The sequence below is a fragment of the Amblyomma mixtum genome, chromosome 3, assembly GCF_055824585.1.
Source record: "Amblyomma mixtum isolate Tamu chromosome 3, ASM5582458v1, whole genome shotgun sequence".
Taxonomy (NCBI): domain Eukaryota; kingdom Metazoa; phylum Arthropoda; class Arachnida; order Ixodida; family Ixodidae; genus Amblyomma; species Amblyomma mixtum.
Window position 1 is genome coordinate 225,189,716 of NC_143014.1, and position 22,305 is coordinate 225,212,020.

A 22,305-nucleotide genomic window follows, 5' to 3' on the forward strand; every position below is an offset into this window, starting at 1 on the left:
ATTTGCACGCGGGATTATGGCGCAGGGCAAACGCTGCTGGGCCTTTAGCAGCGCACGGCTGGAGTGCCCTGGCGGGGCTAACAACGCGGGGCTTTTGCGACGGGGGATTTTGCACTCGGGGCAATCGTGCTACAACCGACCTGCCCGCTCCTGCTGTCCCTTCCACGCCGTTTCCCCGTGGTGCCGCGACCCGGCCGCGAGCTGCCACACGTCGCAGGTACCAGCTATGGCGCTCACGTGGACCGGTTCCCGCTCCTAGCGGTTGTTGGCACACCAGCAGCAGAGGCAGCAGTAGTAGACGACGCCACCGGCATACCTCAGCAAAATCGAGTGCTCACTCAAAAAAGTTCAGTCGGCATACGGGCTCGCTCAAACTCATGACTAGAGACCGGATTTTAGGCTTCGTAGGCGCACCATTTTTACATATGAGCACGAATTAGGCGTTGGCAATATGTTTAATACTCTTTTTATAGTGCCTATAAATGCCTATTTCCGACGTCGGTGCCTAAAGATACCCTATTTTACGGAAAAGGGGCCTGAAATACGCTGAAATACGAGAGGCATAAATTTGAGTCAATCAACCTGGAGATGGTGCTTGTCTGCTACTGCTTCCATAGCTTTAACAATGATTTCTAGATGGATGATGTTTATTTTACCATGGATCCTCGTGGATGTACGTAGGCCCGTGCAGAACTATGATTCTTTTCGGCATATTCCGCATCAAGCAGCACTGTGTGTAACATTTTCTAGCATCTCGTATTTATGGTTTCCAGACCCTTCTAATGGCAAGCACCATTTGATAGTCACGTGGCTCCAGACACGTGAAGCCACAAACTATAGAACACTGTTTACACAAATGACAACATATTTGTTAATGTTGAAGCATCGTGTATGCTTGCAATAAATAAGTTTAATTCCTGTGTGAGCGACGACTGAACTCATTTGTCAAGTGCTTTGAATCAGCAATGTTTCTATCAATTTCTAAATACATCGCCTCCTGTTAAGGTGTTCGTTGTTTCTACTTTTGTACACGACAAGGGAATTGCTTGTTTCGAGGTATACCAAAGTGTTTTAAAAGGGTTGGTAACCGTCCCTTTTGCTCTGCTGAAGCATGTGTATTGAACGAAAAGTTGCGCGACAGCCTTACAAAAAATGGCTTCTAATGTTCGCACCTTGCTTAAGGTCCCAAATTATTCCTGCTGTATTTTTGTTTTATCTTACGGCAGATATTGCGCGCTGAAGTTCGGAACTGTGTGCACATTTGATAAAGTTTATAGTGCCTATTTTTCTCCGTTAGTTGCCTAAAATGCAATTTTAGCCGCGCCTAAAAAGTGATTTTTAGTGCCTAAAAATCCGGCCTCTACTCATGACTCACAGAGACACGGGCTCACTCATGGACTCAACCTTATATAGGCTCACTACTCATTAGGGCACACTCCGGTTCACGAGTCATCAGCGGGGTCAACACATAACGAATCAGGACTCGGCTCACTCGCTCATTTGGATTCACGAGTCATGGACAGCTTAATATTCTAGTTCAATTTAGCCTGACTAATCGAAGCGAAGTAGCCAAGCTGACCCATCGAGGGCGAAAAATTTGTGTTTTTTTTTAAGAAAGCAAAAGGCACAGTAACTGTCTGACTTCTCGGCGGAGACCTGAGCAGCGCCGTGAAGGAAGGGAGGAAGGTGGGAGAAATAAGAAAGAGAAGGGAGCGTAGCGAAGGGCTCAGGAAAAACTTTCGACCACCTGGGGATCTTGTGGCGAAAAACAGCGCTAAGACGATACACGGGAGAGAAGTGACACGTGTTTGTAGCGAGAGCTACGTTGGCCACAGTTTCGCCGTTTCGCGTGCAGTTCTGCTCATGCGCGAGGAGCCGAGTGACGTCACTACGCGTGCCGCAGCCTCGCCAGCTGTCCGCAAGCACGGCGCGCGCTTATTGATAGAGCCGCGGGGTTATAGCCCCTTGTCATGGAGGAGGAGAGTCGGGCCGCTGCCGAGCGGCGTTGGAGACTGGAGAACCTCAACTCGTCCGACCCCGAGGTTGCGGCCTGGCGGCTGGCCGCCGAAAACAGCAAGAACGAACGGCGCAAGGCGAAGCGAGAGGCTGAGACGCCGCAGCAGAGAGGAGCGCCTGGCCGAGAGACGGCGTCGGGACGCGGAGCGGCGTGCCCTGGCCTCGCAGGAACGCGATGCGGCGATGGGGGACGACGTGAAGGCCCGCCGTGTAACCGATAACGTGATTAGGCTGAATGAAAGTGCGAGTAAATGCTGCACACTTTGCTGCATAACAAAATGTCTCGTCTTTAATGTAGCCACAATTAGACGTAACGAGGGGGGGACTAAAGATAAACAATTATACGTAAACGGGGGGCGAAACTAAAGCTAAACGACAAGGTGTAACCAAGTTAAACCTGTACCTCTCGCTACGTATATCCTGGCATAGCTGAGCTAAGCCACTGCCAATGTTTTCGCCGCAAGATCATACACCAACCAGCCCAACTTTTCACCTTGTTAAAGCACATAGGATATTTCACGAACTTTAACGTGTACAGACATAGCACAGCACACGGGCGCCTTTTGGGTTTCGCCTCCATCGAAACGCAGCCGCCGCGGTCAGGTTCGAACTCAGGTACTCCGGCAGGGTGAAGGCGTCCCGCGCGCTCGGAGGCGAAGGACAGCCGCGAGGAGGAGGACGCGCCACCTCTCCTGTCAGCCTGCTCCTTCCCCTCCCCCCTTCTCCGGAGAGGGAGAGAACCGGAAAGACCTTGACAGAGCTCGCAGCAGACGACAGCGTGTCTGCAGCGAGAGACAAACTGGGTCGACCGTCCCCGTCCTCCCCCGGGCAGGGAAACCCCTTCCTGGGGCTATCGACCGCGCAGTCACCGGCCATTGCCGCGCCGGTGACGTCAGCGCCCTTTTCGCGCGCTCTCTCGTCGCGCCCGTCCTGGCACTTGCTGCCGTGGCGCCGCCAGAACGGAGCAACACAAGGAGGTTATATTAAAACTTCTGGAGTGGAGGGGGCGCTCGAAAAGAAGCCGGCGCTCACTGACGCGGCGCCATGTTGCCAGGGGCAGAAAACAACCAGAACGCGTAGCGTCCGCCGTATAGCTTAGTGGCTCCGTGGTGTTTTGTTGCGGTTGTGCTAGTGCACTGTTTCTTCAACGGACAGCAAGCGACGGCATCGTCAATGGTAGGGTCGTGCGTCGCATTTGGATGTACGAATCGCGTCAAGGCGCAGGGAATAACGTTTCATTTGTATTTGCGCAGCAGTGTACTAGGCTTGGTTGATCGCACCCGACCGCCCCCGACAGCATACTGCATGTGCACGAACACAACTGTGCAGATTACATAGCGCTTTTGAAGCGAAAAGCTTCACTAGGCTAGTCAACACCGAGGCTAGCGTAGCGTGGGCCCCGTGAGAAAAAGCACAGGTGCGCATGCGCGAACTGCGTAATGTCACGGTGGACACCGGAACCGCGCGCTGTAAGTACCTTAAAGGGCAACTGACCACCCCAGCTCAGCAGACACTCTCTGCCTCTCTTTCAGCGAGCCTCCTCTCCTTCCATTCCCTCCTCGAAATTCTTCTCTCCCGCTCCTCGTCGAGTAGGCTCGGCAAGGCAAAATCACCCCTTCGTTCTCCGGTGTAAGCCGGAGGCGTGGTGTCTGTGGAGTGCGTCAAAGGGCGACGTCATGGCCCCGCCTTCAATAGAATTCTTTTCTTGGTTTTTGCATTTTCTCCGCACACTGAACGATCGAGAGGCGCGATCGGCTCGACCACCTAGACTTGTTAGCGAGCGCATCCTTTCATACATCTGTTTGTCATTCCCAGTTAACGAGCCACCTTTTCATTTTCTTTTAGGCCTCCCCACCGTTTCACGAGCGGAGGGGCGAAAGTCGGTTGTGTTCGAAACACACGGCGAAGCGCGGACCCGGCAACCGCCCGTTTGCTTTTCTCCATGCGTGTTTGTGTTCTGTGTGTTTGTGTCTTTTCTCCGCTCCAAAGCATATGTCATTCATTGGAGTCAAGGCGTACGCAAGATGCACGAAAGATAAGGGGTGTGTGTGCGGAGCGGTCATGTGGGCGAGCGAGGGAAAGGCTCTGCTGCACTACTAATTAAAACCTTGTTTTGGGGGGCTCGCATAGAAGAAAAGAAACTGAGAAGGGAGCGCGCACGCAGAGCGTCTCGTGACGTGATCACGGCGGGGGGGGGGGGGGGGGGGGGGGGGGGCGAACCAACTTCCTCAGTTTTACTATTTTTTTACTTTTTATGGCTAGGGTTCAAGGCTGTCGCCGCACGCTCCCTCCGCAGTTTTTTTTTTTTTTGTTCCTTCATGCGGGTTTGTAGGCATGAGCCAGAACAGAAGGCGCTGCGGAAAGCCTTGTGCAGACGACGCGACACCAAGGCTACGCCCAACCTTCTCCCGTCAGTCAGAACGATGCACCAATGGAGTGCCTTTAGCGAAAGTAGCCTCCCTTGACGTCAGTGGGGTGCAGAGTAGTGGGCCGGGCCCGTTTTTGAAAGAAGGAAAGAACGAACGGGCTTTGATTTGAATTTTCGCAGCTTTTCGGGGCGCGCATGGCTCTAATATTTTGCAGAGGTTATCTTCGATGCCTCATCTATGCAGTGGGCTTGTTTTTCAAAAATGTCCGGACCCTGGTCCGTGGCCCTTTAAGGAAAATGAAATGAAAATTGCTTTTAAAGAAAGCAAATGCCTGTCTCTCATATCTTGGTGTACACCCGAGAGGAATGCACGCCACAGTACATGTCTCTAAAGCAACCTTCTAAGACAGCACCGCATTCACTACACGCGCGGCTCCTCCTCCGCCTTGCCGCATCTTTTCGCTTCGAGATGTCTTCTCCAAGCCACAATCTTAACAGAACCCGTACATTTATGCCCACATCTACCCCGATCTCGTAGACCCTACCTGCAAACACTGCGGTAGCACTGCCACCCTCGATCATATGCTATGGGACTGCCCGGAGGATCCTCCTCCGGAAGCTCTTATAGAAGCTCCCTCGCCAGACGCCTGGGAAGAAGTGCTGCGCAGCTCGGACCCCGCCGTCCAGGCAGGAGCCATCGAGCGCGCCGAAGAGGTCGCCGCCAGCTATCAGCTAACGGCCACCTGACCCTTCTGCTAAGCGTCCAGGAACCCTTCTTTTCCGACAATAAAGTTCTCTCTCTCTCTTTCGCTTCGAGATATCCAGGCTTGACCTTAGCTAAGCCACAGCCAATTTTTAAGCACTTTATTTTGCTGGAATGGAGCGTATACCGAGCCATGTTATCATGTTTCCCATTAGATAACCATATTTACAACATGTCCAAGAAAATTGCACAACTCTATCTGAAGGTGAGAATTCATCACATTGCTAAGAGATGTACCGAGGAAATTGCAAAGAGAAGGTGCGCACTCTCTTGTCCAGACTAATTATCTTTAAGAATCAGTGACTCTGGTGTATATATGCATTACTCAATGCAGTACCAGGTTCAGATAATCGGCATTGCTCTTGCTCTTTATGTGCCAGTTTTTGTTTCCGTAACTTGCTGCTTTTCATATTTGCCTTTCAACCTTAATTTGCCATGGAACCCTGTAATAGAATGAATAAACCCTGATTAAAGTAAAGCACGGTTTTGTTGTTCATGTTTAAACAACCTTTCGGCTTAAATTGAAACACAAACTGCATACACAGCTTTATATGGCACCATGAAGCAGTTCTAATATTCATAAATTAAACTGCTGGGCCAAATGGTGTCAGGTACTGGTGATCTGGTCTATGTACGGCAGATCTGATCCAGGCAGCAATGACAGTCTGCGCAGCCATTGCAGTTGCTTTCGTTTCTTTCCGCATGTTTTAGATATTCGAGAACCCTACCATGTATTACAGAGCTGTAAACGCTTAATTGTCCTTCCCAGTAAAGAGTATGTTCGTCAGTTAGTTTTCCGTCCTATCACTGCTAATGTTTCATTGCATGATTAGCTGAAACGACATGCTTTACGCGATTTGTTGAGAAAATTATCAGTTTTCCAAGGCAGCGACAGTTAACAGGAGAAATCGCCTACCAGAGCCTTTCAGGCAAATTCACGCGAAAAGCGGTGAGATTATACAAGCGAATTTAGTGCCCTTAGAAGCAACATCCCTACCAGAAGATGTTTCTCACTTAATCTTGCGGCTGAAGCGAAAAAAAATCGCAAAATTAGTCGTTCTCTGCTGGCGCGCATTTCACCACGGCCTGTTTTCGCCCCTGGCAAGATGGCCGCCGGTCGGTCTGGCTGGCTTCACCTGTTTCTGCATGCATGCATAGGGGGAGCAACAGCGGTCTCGCGTCGTCTGCTACGGGCAGGGGCGCACCTTCGCCCCCTGACCCCTCGCACGCTTCCAGCGCGGCGGATGGCAGCTGCGAGATCGTCTCATGGTGTCGGGCCACGAAGAGGGCTAAGCAATGGTGACAAGCTGTTCTAAAACGCGCTCCTGCTACAGTGGCTGCGGTCCATGTTCGAGAACCTGGCGGGCGTCATCCTGTTCAGGACAGCCGGGCGTAGCGCGGCCATCAGCAAAAAACAAGAATGGGAGCTTGCTCAGGAGCTCCTACCGTGATAGCGGTGCGTGTGAACACACGCTGTTCGCCACCATGGCCATCGGCAGTGCCTCGTCTTTGGGGTGGACGGCCGGCGCTCTGCTGCGCAGTCCTTGGCCGCCGCGTTGTTGCGCGTCCCTTTTGTGTCGGCATCGTTGTCTGGCAGCACACTCTCTCACAGATTTGCGGCGCTGACGCCTCTAGCTGCTGTCTGCCGCCAGTGAGTCCAAATGGGCCGCGAGTCGAAATGAGCGAGTCCAGACGGGTCGTGGATTATAACGAGAGGCTGATCCTGGATGAGTCGTGAGTCTGAGTGAGTCCAAATGAGTTCTGAGCCTAAATGAGTGTTGTTGCCTAAATGTGAGCCTAAATGAGAGCAAGGTTCCGGGCTAGTTGGTAATGCATTTAAAAGGAAGAAACAGCGCGAAGAAACACGGCCACACGGAGAAACGACGCGCACACGAGCGCTCGTTTGTCGTTTCTTCGTGTGGCCGTGTTCCTTTGCGCGGTTTATTCCTTATAAATGCATTAGCAACTAGCCCGGAACCTTGCTCTCCTAGGGTTAATCTAACTTTTACGAGTAAGCCTGAGACAGTATACTCATGACTCTGCCAAGGTATAGTCTGTGCCCGCGCTCGGAGCATCACGTGTGCCTCACTCGCTATGACAGTGCGCCCGGGCGCACGGAATTGTCCACGTACGAGAGCGGACTGGATGCCCTTCTCTAGGCCTGCGGCTCACCACCTAGGCCGCAGCAATAGCAGCAGTGCTGCCAACCTCCGGCGCCGCTTCTCCCCAAATTTGCCACAAAAATTCTCTAGATTTCCCTAGACACGAAAAATAGCGTTCAATTGTGAAAAAAAAAATGCATATTTCTGCGTAGTTCAGTACCAAGTTTTATCATGCACCTACATTATTACTAGACGTTGATAAGCAAACTAGCTGTAAATTTGAATTGAAGGATATGAAATGAAGAACGTCTAAATGAAGCTACAAGCTATACCGTAAAGAGATCTTTGAAAATTACAAATTAAAGGCTCTATACCGTGTATGTGTTTTTTTTTTTTCACTGTACGTAAACACGCGTCGGCATGTGGAATTAACTGAATTTTTTTCACCCAAGTTCTGTCCGTTTCGGCTTCAGCCGAAGGATACCATGGGCAAAATCACTGGAGGTGGCTTGAGGAGTGTACGGAAACTCAGATATAAAAGCTGCCAGTCCATTTGCTGCGATTGCTCTGGAGGGTGGCCGACGAAACAGTTCCAGTCAATTAAAACATTGAAGCAGTTTGTCACACCTTTTGTACGCCTCATGTGACCTTAACTCAATTTGTTCTTCGTGGTAGAAGTGGGAATTATAGTTTTGGGGCGTCTAATGTCCCAAAGCGACCCAGGCTATGAGGGATGAAATAGTGAAGAGCTCCGGAAATTTCGACCACCTTCTTACTTTCTTCAACGCGCACTGACATCGCACAGTACACGTGCCTCTAGAATTTCGCCTCCATCGAAATTCGACCGCCGAGGCCGGGATCGAAACCTCGATCGTATTTCGGGTCAGCAGCCGAGCACCGTAACCACTGAGCCACCGTGGCAGCAGAACTGGGAATTGTTCCTCTAGTTAGACTATAGCTAAGGTTTCCAACAATGCACTGATCCTTTCTAAAAAAAAAATGACGCCCTTGTTCTTTCCTAGTTATCAAAATAAACATGCAGATATGCTTACTACACAGGAAATTTACGTCGTGCAGCGAGCTCCAAATACAGCGTGAGGAAAGGGCTGCGCGTGTTGAGGGAAGGAAGTGGTACGCCAGATCACAGCAGCGGGTGCCACTGAGCCTCGTCAGGGACCATACACGTCCGATTACGTCCGTTTAAAGGCTGGCTCGCATGCAAACGACTGAAAATTGAGCAGCGCAGTGCTGTGAGAAATTTGTAACTAATTGGAACATCGCTGCACTGACTGCTGGAGCCGCCGCGACGGCTCTAAACAGCTTTTGCGCCGCAGCACACAGCGTTTTCACTTGCATGCGAAACAGGCTTTACTCGAGCGCAGTCAGTTGCAGAGAAAAAACAACGAAAAGCTTTTACTGTCTTCCCAATTTCAGAGAAAGAAAAAAAAACTCCGAGCAAATGAAATTTCCCTAGATTACCCTAAACGACGTCCAAATTCTCTAGAGCTAGGGAAAAATCTCTATAAAATAGGGTCGGCAGCATTGAGTGTCCACCTCCACAAAAACCATGTTTTCGCACAATCCTAAACAGCCCGCCATTTTTAGTATCATTCCTGATGACAACATCGGTGGTTTCCTGAACAACGACACCAGTTTCGGTTACGGCTACGGCGCTCAGCTGCTGACCCGAAAGACGCGCGTCCGATCCCGGCCGCGGCGGCTGAATTTCGATGAAGGCGAATTCCAGAGGCCCGTGTACTGTGCGATGTCAGAGCACGTTAAAGAACCCCAGGTGGTCGAAATTTCCGGAGCCCTTCACTACGGCGTCCCTCATAGCCTGAGTTGCTTTGGGACGTTAAACCCCAATAAACCAAACCAATTGACCATAAATGACTCCCGCCATCATAAAAGTACTTAAGGAGCGCAATGAAAATCGGTGTCTTCGAACTCCTACATCGTAGTTCAGATAGGATGAACGACTACTTAGCATAGGAATATTTCTGACTTTTGATTGCAATATTGCCCTCCGGAAGGGGCATGGGCCGTACCCGACTGCACTGCAATGTCAGGACAACCCGCGGCACAGCAGGAGCAAGCTCCATCGCTACGACATTGTGCAAAAATTTCTCAATGTCAACGACCCCAGGAGTGTCATATCAGATATTAAGCTGATAAGAACAGACTCCCACGCATGATCTTAGCCAAACGGCCGAGAAGCGATAACCTAGAATTCGTCTCCGACCCAGACCTCCAACCTGACCCGCAAAGTAGTGCCAGGTACGCGCACAGTCTAAAAGAAAAAGGAGTATCACCAACCTTCACTAATGCAGCATCATACATCTTGTCAAAAGTAGCGAGCTAGCCTCAACGTATCTGTTATTTCCACTACTAACGCGAAGACGCCGTGATCTCCGCGGAGACTGACTTATTAGTGGCGGCACCTGGTCGCAGCAAAGGAAACTATTCTGCCACTTATACCCTAGTCACACGGGCTGTATAACCGCGGTTATGCTTAACCGCGGTTACCGAACTTAACTGCGCTTATCTCGAATCACGGTTCGCCGTTGTCACACGGCTCGCCACTGTTCTGGGTTACAGTGCAACAGACGAGTGAAGCGGCGTTTCAGAACGAAGGAACAGTTGCAAATATCTTGCAATGCTGTGTCCCGAGTGCCGTCCGACGGCGCCGTCCGGTGCCAGCAGCGCCTCCCGCAAGCTTCCCGTGCCAGACCAACATCTCGTCGGCGGATCCCTAGCGCGAGCGTCGGAAAACCTTGCTAAACTTTACTGTTCTCGTAATTAATGAGGCCTGTGTTAAAGGGCCACTGCCCAGGGTCCGGACATTTTTGAAAAACAAGCCCACTGCATAGGTGAGGCCTCGAAGATAACCTCTGCAAAATACTAGAGCCATGCGCGCCCCGAAAAGCTGCGAAAATTCAAATCAAAGCCCGTTCGTTCTTTCCTTCCTTCAAAAACGGGCCCGGCCCACTACTCTGCACCCCGCTGACGTCAAGGGGGGCTACTTTCGCTAAAGGCACTCCATTGGTGCATCGTTCTGACTGACGGGAGAAGGTTGGGCGTAGCCTTGGCGTCGCGTCGTCTGCGCAACGCTTTCTGCAGCGCCTTCCGTTTCGGCACATGCCTACAAACCCGCATGAAGGAACAAAAAAAAAAACTGCGGAGGGAGCGTGCGGCGACAGCCTTGAACCCTAGCCATAAAAAGTAAAAAAATAGTAAAACTGAGGGAGTTGGTTCGCCCCCCCCCCCCCCCCCCCCCCCCCCGCCGTGATCACGTCACGAGACGCTCTGCGTGCGCGCTCCCTTCTCAGTTTCTTTTCTTCTATGCGAGCCCCCCAAAACAAGGTTTTAATTAGTAGTGCAGCAGAGCCTTTCCCTCGCTCGCCCACTTGACCGCTCCGCACACACACCGCTTATCTTTCGTGCATCTTGCGTACGCCTTGACTCCAATGAATGGCATATGCTTTGGAGCGGAGAAAAGACACAAACACACAGAACACAAACACGCATGGAGAAAAGCAAACGGGCGGTTGCCGGGTCCGCGCTTCGCCGTGTGTTTCGAACACAACCGACTTCCGCCCCTCCGCTCGTGAAACGGTGGGGAGGCCTAAAAGAAAATGAAAAGGTGGCTCGTTAACTGGGAATGACAAACAGATGTATGAAAGGATGCGCTCGCTAACAAGTCTAGGTGGTCGAGCCGATCGCGCCTCTCGATCGTTCAGTGTGCGGAGAAAATGCAAAAACCAAGAAAAGAATTCTACTGAAGGCGGGGCCATGACGTCGCCCGGTGACGCACTCCAGACACCACGCCTCCGACTTACACCGGAGAAGGAAGGGGTGATTTTGCCTTGCCGAGCCTACTCGACGAGGAGCGGGAGAGAAGAATTTCGAGGAGGGAATGGAAGGAGAGGAGGCTCGCTCAAAGAGAGGTAGAGAGTGTCTGCTGCGCTGGGGTGGGCACGGGCCCTTTAAGGGAATGTCAAAAATGAATCCTCCTTGAGAGTCGCTGACCTGTACCGAGTTGTTGGTAGGAGTAATAACTGCGATACAATCTAGTTTTATGCTCACAGCCGCGTACCAGCTGCCGCCGCTGCAGCGCGGCTGACCCGATCCGCTTGCACGCCATCTCCGCTGCTAAGGCGTCACTGAAATCGATCGTACATCTTTCTTTTCATATGAGACAATGAGGTTGTCAGTAAGGCAGTGCCACGAGTAGACCATTCGCTATAGCGCTGGTAAATGCAAAAGCGCAGTCCGCTGTGGCTTCGATGCTAAACAAATTAGGCCTAGCGACGACTGTGGAGTAGCACACCAGAGCGCAGTCGTCCGCTGCGCTCGCGGGCTGCACCATTGCGGTAAGCTCGCGGAATACGGGGCTGCGAGCGTTGCGAACTTGTCGCCTACTTTAATGATTCAGCAGGGTCCGGACATTTTTTAACGTCGCGGAGGTAGAATGCGTAGCTTGAGCGCTGAAGTACGTTGCTGAACCGCACCAGCTCGTACGCTTTTCGCACTCGGACGCCTACGGGCACTTTCCGTCCACAGACGCCGCCATTTTCTCGGTTAACGACGCAAACCGAGGTCACCAAGCTCGTTTAGTGATAACCGTAGATAGCGGCGTAACCGTGGTTTGGTCCGCTGTGTGAGCAGCAGTAACCACGGTTACTGCGCCGGTGTGACAAGGGTATTAGTCGCTCTCCTGACGACACCACTCGGAAACCTGGCCATGGGTAACTTAGGACGAGCACAAGGTCATTACTAGCGCTCCCTCTAGGATAGCCCTGCAAGGTCTATCCTTTGCTTTGTAAGGGGGCCCTCCCTACACGGAGAGGGTTCCCAAGTGCCATGTAAGGGGCTCCGCCCGCGGTAAAAATTTTCCACCACCACCAGAGGTAATTTATCCGGCGTTTAAAATTCACTGCCATGCTACTCTGCATGGCAAAGGGAATTTGGGAGACAAAGACGGAAGGAGAGCGGTGCAGAAAAGCTAAAATAAAAGAAATAGAAAAGGGGAGAAGATGAAATGAGGCCACTAAATGCGTACTATGGTGCATCGGCGAGTAATGATGTAACGTATGTAATGATGAAGGCCGTAGTCCAAAAAATGGGCTAACAAAGTTGACTGCGTGGAATTTGGGAGACAAAAACGAAATGAGAGCGGTGCAGAAAAGGTTAAATAAACAAAGAGAAAAGGGGAGAGATGAAATGCGGCCATTAAATGCGTACTATGGTGCATCGGCGACTAATGATGCAACGTATGTAATGATGAAGGGCGTAGTCCAAAAAATGGGCTAACAAAGTTGACTGCGTGAAGAATGAGTGAGAATAACATGCAAAGTGAAATTATAGCTTTTCGAGATGTCCAATGTCATTTAGATATGCAAACAAAAAATCCATTGCATGCCTCTGCTGTCTAGGGCAGGCTAAGGGGCCTAAAGCACTGTTCATTGTCAGAGGCACCAGCTTCTCCCCAGTGCCTCCCCAGAATGACTGACTCCTGGTACAACCTAGAGCCCAAACCCAAGAAAACTGCTAGGAACTGCAACCAGAGGCGGCCAGTGGCCACCAGCAGCATTAGGCCGGTCAACCGAAACGAACCTGTGATCACTGCACGCCGGGAACGCTACGCCGCATCTAGGCCTCGCGTTAGGCCTAACGCACACCACCCTGCAGTGATATTTCATTCGGGGAAATTTTCCTTCGAAAAAATCGTGCCGCAAAAGTGGGCAAAAAGGGACCCGTTTACCGCGTTTCAGGGAATTTCAAGGACCAAAATTGTCTCATTTTTTCAAGCTCCTGCAGGGAAAATGGGGCCTGAAATAGCGAATTTCGGGTCTAATGACGGGGATTTTCGGCTACGTCATAGAACATCACAGCGGCCCGGGCATGCACGCCTCTCTCAAAACACTACGATGAACAGGTGAAGAGCGGACGAGTTCCCGCACGCCACGCCGGAACACAGTCTGCAGCCTGCGCACGGAAGAGAATCTCAAGCTTCTGAAGGACTCACCGTACTGCACAGTGATCACTCGACCGAAGGAAAGAAAGGACACCATTATTTCCTCCAGCTCGAATCGCCAAACTGCAGCACAGCCTCGCGCAAGATTAAGAGCTCACGTGGCTTATAGCAGTGCATATGGGTTGTCCCAGCTAAAATGAACCAAGATTGAAAAAAAAAGCAAAGCGTTTTTCTACAGTAAAGTTAATGTTGTTAAACTCCATCTCACAAGCCGTTTACAGCGCTCTGTACACTGTAGCGACCTTAGCCAATCAGAATGGCGTGTGCTGAAAAACGTGTTCCTCCTAGGCTGCTGACCCGAAAGGCACGGGTTCGATCCCGGCTGCGGGGGACCCATTTCGATGGAGGCGAAATGCATAGAGGCGAAATGCACTGTGCGATGTCAGTGCACGTTAAACAGCCCCACGTGGTCGGAATTTCCGGAGCCTTTCACAACTGCGTCCCTCATACCGTGTTGCTTTGGGACGTTAAACCCCAGTAATATAGGCTACGAAATCTGGATGCGTCGAAAGCATGCAGGCAAAGCAACCCCTCCAGTGCACGTAACTAGTCGAAAAAGCCAAATTTTGTACAGCCACAGAGTCAAGGGTACTCGAGTTTTCGAAATTCTAAAAACTGGTGCGGCTATTACTTACGACAGGCTACAAACATCTAATTGCAACTAGGCGCCTGACTCCATTAGATGAAAAATAATTACTAAAAATTAGTTATCCTGCTTACTGATTAAGACGATTCACCGGCTTTATCGTGTCCGCCAACACTGGTAATACTATGCCGCAAAGGACATATCTTTTTTCTCCGAAGAGCCTATTTTGGAAGTGTCCGCTTAAACACCCGGTATTAAAAACAATCGACCGTTCACCACCCAGAGAAGCTTCGTCGTTTCCGTGGGTGCAGAGAAGCACATAAGAGGTTTCCGCTGTTTATTTAAAGTACCCGCCGCGGTGGATCAGTGGTAATGACTCTCGGCTGCTGACGCGAAAGACGCGAGTTCGATATCCCGGCAGCGACGGTTGAATTTCGATGGAGGCGAAATTCTTGAGGTCCACATACTGTGCGATGTCAGTGCATGTTAAGGAATGCCAGGTGGTCGAAATTTCCGGAGCACTTCACTACGGCGTCCCTCATAGCCTCAGTCGCTTTGGGACGTTAAACCCCCATAAACCAAACCAAACCATTGTTTAAACCGTCCTAAACACTCACGTAGAATACAATCACGCCCAGTTTTCGACTTTTCCTTGTGCTTCATTTGCCTGTAAACATTAGTCTTCCGTTACTCACGCTTCTTTTTGTTCATCTACACCTTCAGCAAATTCTGCGCGTTCTCTAATTTCTGCTTCCGCAAATCTACACCAGAACGCTGACCGGCAAAAGAAAATATGTATAATTCCTCTGCTTTGAATAATAAGGCAATATAGTTTCCTAAACAACTAAGACTTTTCTAGCTTCACCTGTGCAACACGCTAACAAGCAATACAATTCTTTAATTTCTGGGGGAAAGAAAAAACAAGGAAAGAGTGCACTGAGAGATCCAAGGTCGAAAAGAGCAGCTTGACTGGAGCGAGGAAGCCCTGACGTCAAGTGAGGGCATGTAAGGAATGCTGCACAGTATTATTATTGCTTAGGGCAAAGCTTTTTGGGTTTGGTTACTGCTTCTTGCGAAGTTAAAAAAAGAATGTGCAAAATCATAAGCACGTATACAGTCGTCCGCACGTTTGTCTAGCTGCTCTGTAAATCGCACATTGGTATTCCAAAATCAAGTATGTTTAAACGGCTTCACATGAGGGCAAGCATGTATTGCCTTCAGAACCTAATACCTGCTCCAGAATCTCGCTTCCTATTTCGCGACAGGGCGGTGTTCGAGCGCTCTAAACAGCCGTGGTGAGGACTTAAAACGAAGTAGTTAAGGTATAAAATATGTGAGAACAATGGAGGAATGGTCAGAACATACGGCTGCCCATCTCATGGCGTTCTTGGTTTGAGTCGAGCGCCATATTCCTCGTCGCCTTTAAGCGCCAAGAAAAGCACGAAAATGTGAAAGGTGCAGCTGATATCAACAAGGGGGCCACTTTTGTAGCAACTTCCCCATTGACGTCAGTGACATTCGTGAATGGTGGGCTTCAAAAAAATAACTTGTCTGTCCTCATTTGACGTCACCGGGGCCGGATAATATAAAGTTAATGCGATGGCCAACAGCCGGGCGAAGCAGCAAACAGCGAGTAGCGTTCCGAGAACGCGATGACCCCGGATAGCCCCGACAAGGAAGCGTGCATCAAAGACCGCACCAGAATCCGCACGTATGACACAGAACGCGCTTCACTCCAACTGTACTTTCCGCGAGCTCTAACCCAGAGCCAAATGTCGCTGCGACGATGTCTATGCGGAAAAGGAGGCGCACTCTGACGTGAAACGCAGCGTAGTTCCGCACCAGTCCGCATCAGGGCAGCGAAGCGGCGCTGCCGTCAGCAGACTGGCATGGAGCGGTGCGCGTCGTCTGCTACAGTGGCTGCGTGCGCCGCGCGCACCCGATGCAGTTATGCCCGTCAGCTGACTGGCGAGCTATGCTCAAAGTTATCTCTTCACAATGAAACCTTCCGTGGAAACAAGTAACTGAGATCATATTTCGGTGAGACTACGTAAAAAAACTTTATACACCATATTTATGGCGTACGTGCCCTGACATCCTGTACCGAAAATACCTGAACAATACTTCTGCTACAACAATACTTCTAGCAACAACTGAAACAACAACAAAACATTTCATAGAGAAATTCAGCTAAAGCAGAGCTGGAACCGTTGCGACGCGGTCACAGAAGTAAAGCTGGCAGAACCGCTCATTTATACATGCCGACAATCTGTTCGTACACAGGTCGGGCGCGGTCGTCAAAAGTGCACGTTCATTGTTGGTCAAGTCGGTCGTACAAGGGACTGCACTACACAAACATGGACATGAAGAGCAGAAGGACAAGCGACGAGATATTTCTTAAGGTTTTTAGATTCGTCGACTGCGCCTGTCCTTGGGCTTTTTCAGTTCCAGAGAGAGAGCGATTAATTCAGAAACAAAAGATAAAAGAACCCACGTAGTAAACTGTTCATTTCCGAGTTCTGTAAGGAACCGCACAGGAGGAAGCGGTGTTGCTTCCGCTCGAGCTAGGGGAGGCGTGCCTACTTTTCTTAGGCTCAGAAGTATACCTCACCCTGCCGAGGTAAAGGAAATTTGCACTTCGATGTGCTGTACAGAAATATTCACACCTTCATCTCATTCCTATACAAGACAAGCGCTACTTGAGGGTGCCTCCACGGGCCACCCTACACCACATTGCTACGCAGCGCCCATGTGGAGACAGACAAAGAGGCAACCAAGATTCTGGGGGACCAAGCGCAACCGAGAAATATGGCACCGTACCTTTCCAGGGGCTCGGAGGAGAGGGCTAGGCTTGGACAGGGCTTCCGGCAGCTGGCGCTGCTGAAAAGAGAGAAACGCAAGTGTCCAAGTTAATTCGGCGCTTCGAGCGTGCCGGAGCTGCCCACCACTGCTGCTGCGGCCAGGTTCCTGCAGAATCACTACAATTACCAACTGATTTCACATGAATGATTCCATAGCAGCAGAAAAAGCGGCTTTGAGTTACTTGGTTTCTACTGCTTAATTCTTACTTCTACCTGTTTTTTTTTTCTGTCCTCTTTTACACGCTCTGGCCTGTTTCTGCTCGTGATTTATACTCTATTGTTATTTGCTGTCCCCCTTCATACTTTTTGGGGTGTTGTAGACTCCAGCGGCTATTTTAAATTTTCTTTCCTTACGTAGTGTTGTCATGTCTGGCATCCAAGAACTGGGCGGCGTACACGTAGCATCGAAGGAACGTTTATTCCTGCTACTTGGCAGGAAGCCAACAGGTTACATACTGAGCGCCGTGGGCCCGTGCGAGCGGTCTTTCAAAGCCAGCACGGACTACCCGGTAAGAGATAGCCGGGCAGTGAGCATGCGCAGGCAGTACGCGATAACACGCGTGCTTGGCTTCGCGCGCACACATCTCCTTCCTCCTAATGAGCGCAAAGTCCTTTTGCTACATTATACAATGCAACTAATGCTATGGCTGATATCAATCAGGAGGTCGCCGGTCCCTCTGTGGATAGCGTCGCTCCCCTGGAGGGTCGTTCGTTGCCGCAGGGGCCGCAGCTGGATGTGGCTCGGTGTCGCTCTCAGGATCCCTGAAATCTGGAATAAAATCTTCCATGATGCTCTGCTTTGAGCTGTCGATGCTGAGCAGTAGCTGGTCTTGATGACGACGCCAAATGAGCACCCCACGATTCGTCCTAACTCGAACCTTGAATGAAACGGGGCCAGACTGCTGAATGATAGTGTCAGGGAACCATTTCTCAGGACCTCTAATTCCTCACGAGGACCTCATCGTTGATGCTGAAAAGTCGCTCACGTGCCTTGCGTCGCACCATATCGGAGAACTGTTGCTGAGCCATTCTTCCCCCGACAGAAGGCTTGACTGCGTCGAGTATCGTGCGCAGTCGTCTACCTATGAAAAGGTTTGCTGGAGTTCCTCTTGTAGTCGCATGCGGCGTGTTGCGGTACGTCATCAGGAACATCTGTAAGGTTGCCTGCAAGGAGTCTTGGGGTCGTCCTTTCCGCAATGCAGATTTCATTGTCTGTACAAATCTCTCCGCAAGGCCATTCGTGCTTGCATGGTACGCTGCACTCACGATATGACGACCACCGAAGCCTTTGACGAAGCTCATGAATTCTTCGGAAACGAACTGTGGTCCGCTGTCGGTCACTATGGTCTCGGGTACGCCAAAACGAGAGTACAGGGCTTGGAGACACTGAATTGTGTGGTACACCGTAGTCTTCTGCATGACAAACTTCCGGCCATTTTGAGTGTGCGTCCACAGCAACAAGGAACATTTTGTCTTTCATGGGTCCAGCAAAGTCCAAGTCAACTATTTGCCACGGCGAAGTCTGTCATGACCATGGATGAAGCGGAGCCGGTGCTAGTTCGTTCCGTTGCTGCTGACACTTCACATTTCTTCACGTGTTGCTCTAGGTCCGCGTCGATACCCGGCCACCAGACATAGCTCCTCGCGAGTTCTGTGCATCTTACGATACCGGGATGACCCTGATGAAGTTCCTCAAGCAAGAAGGCTCGGTGTTTTGGAGGCACGACTACTCTCATGCCATACATTAAACACGCTTGATGAACTGTGAGCTCCAAACGCTTGTCGAAGGAAAGTTTCAACTCCTTTTCAGCGACATGCGACGGCCAGCTAACACTTGTGAAGTTCAGTACCTTGCTTAGTAAAGGATCACGCCTCGTTTCACGAGCGATGTCTTGGCCTGTGACAGGCAGCGTTTCAAAACGAAGCGAATAAAAAGTTTCGCTTTCTTCTGCCGATTGTTTTTCGCTGCTGTCGAGCGGCAAGCGTGATAGACAGTCTGCTTCCGCATTATCGGTAGATTTCTTGAATTCAAGAGCATAGTTGTAGGCTGACAGCGTCAGCGCCCAACGCTGCATGCGGGCAGCTGCCATCGCGGGAATGCCTGTTTTCGGGCCGAAAATTGCTTGCAGTGGTTTATGGTCAGTCACAAGCGTGAAGAACCTTCCGTAGACGTAGAAGTGAAACTTCTTTACGCCGAATACGAGGGCAAGGGCTTCTTTCTCGATCTGACTGTAGTTCTTTTCGGCACTTGACAATGTGCGGGATGCGTAGGCAACCGGTCGAACTGATCCATTTGTCATTTTCTGCGAAAGAAGTGCGCCTATGCCGTACTGAGATGCGTCGCAGGCAAGATGAAGCGGCCGCTTCGGATCATAATGGGCAAGAACTGGAGGGGAAGCCATAGCTGCTTTTATCTCCGTGAAAACAAGCTGGCAGGACGCAACCCACGTCCACTCCGTTGTTTGCTTTAGCAGCCTGTACAACGGCTGTGCCAAAGTCGAGGGACGCTGAACAGACTTGCCGTAATAATTGACCATCCCAAGAAATGACTGCAGTTGCTGCTTGTCTTTTGGAGCAGGCGCATTTAGCAGGGCCAATACCTTTTCAGGCGATGCGCAAACACCCTCGGCGTTGATGACTTGGCCCAGATAACGGAGCTCTCGTTGAAAGAACGAGCACTTATCGCGCCGGATTCGCACACTGCGTTCCTGCAATCTTGACAAGAAGGCTTCCAAGTTACGGAAATGCTCTTGCTTGGTCTTGCCTGTGACCAGGATGCCGTCAAGGTAGCAACTGACTCCTTCCAACCCTTTCAGCATGTTGTCCATAATTCTTTGAAATATGCTTGGGGCGGACGAAATGACGAAAGCCAGACTGTTCATAGTATACAAGCCCTTATGCGTGTTTATCGTCAGTAGTTTCCGGGAGCTTTCCGCCAAAACTACCTGCTGGTAGGCCCTACTCAGGTCGATCTTCGAAAATTCCTCTCCTCCTGCAAGCGCTGCTAGAAGGTCATCTATCCGAGGTAGCGGATAGCGGTCTACTTCCAGACAGGGATTGACGGTGGTTTTATAATCGCCACACAGTCGGAGGCCTCCATCCCTCTGCACTGCCGGTACCAAGGGCGTTGCGTATTCGCTTGTAGCAACAGGCGTTATGATGCTAAGCTTCTCCATTTTCGCAAGTTCAGCTTCTACTGCACCTTGGAGAGCAAAGGGAACGCTTCTTGCCTTTACGAACTTCGGCTGTGACCCTTCGCGAAGGACAAGCTCGGCCTGCTCTTCCGCGATGGTACCTAGCTCATCCTTGAAAAGTTCGGAATGGCTGTCTAGCATTGCTTCCAGCTTTTCTTGCCAGTGCTTTGACATTTCTCGAGAGGGACCAAGGTGCTTCAAAAAAAAAAAATACTAGGTTCTTCCAATCCAGACGAATATCTTGCCACCATTCTCTGCCGAGGAGTGCCGGTCCTGTAGTGTGCACGACGTACAGGGGAAGCTCCACGCTCTGGCCATTGTGGTGCACGACGACTTTCGCCAGACCCTTCGGTTTTACTATGGCCCCAGTATACGTGCGCAGCTTTAACGATGCTGGCTGAAGTCGCTTACGTGGAAACAGCCTCTGAAATTCGCGCCATGATATGACGGATACGGCTGCGCCGGTGTCAAGCTCCATCGTCAGTAGGACACCGTCAACGTTCATGGGCACAGTAAATGGGTCTACGTTGACAGATTGAAGTGGGACAGACGACTCGTATCGGACGGACGTGAGCATCTACACACGTTTCCGAGGCTTTGCCTCCCTAGCTTTTTTTCCTTTCCTGCAGCCGCGTTGAATATGCTATTTTCGGTTACAATTATAACATGTATCACCGATATGAGGGCATGCTTCGCTAGAGTGATTGGGTGACCCGCAAAGGAAGCAGCTTGGCGACAACACAGACTGCTTTTCGCCTCGAACCTTATTCACTTCGTACGCCGGGGATGCGCTGTTATGCGTGAACGCCGCGCTTTTGGTTCCAGTTTCCATGGCAAGAGCTCTATCTACGGCCTTCTGGAAGGTTAGCTTCTTGTCTTCTGTGAACAATACACGCTGAATGTCCTCGCGGAGCAGGCCGCAAACGAAACAGTCCCGGAGCGCTTCATCCAAGAAACTTCCGAATTCGCAACTCTGCACCAGCCTTCGAAGTTCGGCGACAAATTCGGCAATGGACTCACCGCTTCGCTGTGACCGCTTGTAAAATTTCGCACGCTCCGCGATGACGGACGACTGCGGCGCCAGGTGATCGCTCAGGAGTTTCAGAAGACTGTCAAACTCTCGTGATGACGGTGCGTCCAGTACCGTCAGCGACTTGAGCAGTGCGTAGGTCTTCGCGCCGATGAGACTTAGAAAAGCAGGAACCTTCTTTGCTACTGGAACATCGTTGACCAAAAGATAGGCCTTCAACCTTTCCTCGTACGAGCGCCAGTCGCTCGTGGTCTCGTCGAAAGGTTCAATGTAGCCGATGTGACTCATGACTCACTTGGAAGTTTCGGCTGCCGTGATGCCAGTTTCAGGAATTTCACCGCAGGGAAATCTTCGTGGCGGGAAGCTTTTACACAGAGGCCAGGTTCTTCACACTGCGAATTCCGTACGGCGGTCATTCCATCCTCGTCGCCAATATGTCATGTCTGGCATCCAAGAACTGGGCGGCGTAGACGTAGCATCGAAGGAACGTTTATTCCTGCTACTTGGCAAGAAGCGAACAGGTTACATACTGAACGCGGTGGGACAGTGCGAACGGTCTTTTAAAGCCAGCACGGACTACCCGGTAAGAGATAGCCGGGCAGTGAGCATGCGCAGGCAGTACGCGATAACACGCGTGCTTGGTTTCGAGCGCACACAACAGTGTAACCTATATGTAGTGTAACCTATAGCCAGCCGCACAGGTAACGATGTTCTTTGTTCTTGGTCATTCGTTGATTGCTGTCTCATATTTTTTTCCAATGTTTCCAAGGCTCTCTTCGCGTTATCATTTTGTCGACAGCGCCACGTGGCCGAGTGTGTGTGGTGAAACCGCGCTGGTTTTATCAAAAATAAAGAGTTGGCAGTCAGCGCCCGTCCTGTCTTGTGTGTTCCCTCTTGTCCACGTTCTTTCGCGCTGTGTTTCCCGTCCATTAGCAGCGCACCAATGAGCCCAGACAAAAGACGGATTGACTTCCTCGCCTCCCGGGTAGCACACTGCATCCTTAAAACATCTATGTCTGGACATATGGGATAAAACTAAATTTGCATCAAATTTAATGTTGGTCAAAAGAAGGACCGAGCTGAAGGCACTTGGGTCGTCGACTGGAGGGTGCGTGAGTACAGCACAAATGAATGCGTCGCTATTGCCATCATATCCGACGCTTCTTTTAAATTTGTTCACTCGAGATGCTCCGTCTTTTTCTCCTCTTCGTCTAAACCTGCTTTCGGTCAGCTTTCGGCGTCGTCTAGTGCGCGCTGCACGAAGGGATTGCACCACGCTCCCCCGTCAATCACACACTGGGGTGTCGAGGTCGTCCCAGCCGAACGTACGGCACTGCACGAGTCCGTA

General features: G+C 50.8%; 1 protein-coding gene and 1 non-coding gene across 2 annotated transcripts in view; both read right to left on the bottom strand.

Moving 5' to 3' along the window:
* Window positions 1-22,305, bottom strand: part of LOC149353843 (uncharacterized) — a 615,886-nt gene that overhangs the window by 379,683 nt on the left and 213,898 nt on the right. Inside the window, exon 3 of the mRNA XM_089575872.1 lies at window positions 16,693-16,752. Coding sequence (XP_089431998.1) covers window positions 16,693-16,752 — 60 coding nt within the window. The remainder of the gene's footprint in view (window positions 1-16,692; window positions 16,753-22,305) is intronic.
* LOC149353864 (U2 spliceosomal RNA) lies at window positions 9,282-9,470 on the bottom strand. The gene has a single exon (XR_016291953.1). It is a non-coding gene; the product is annotated as a U2 spliceosomal RNA (small nuclear RNA).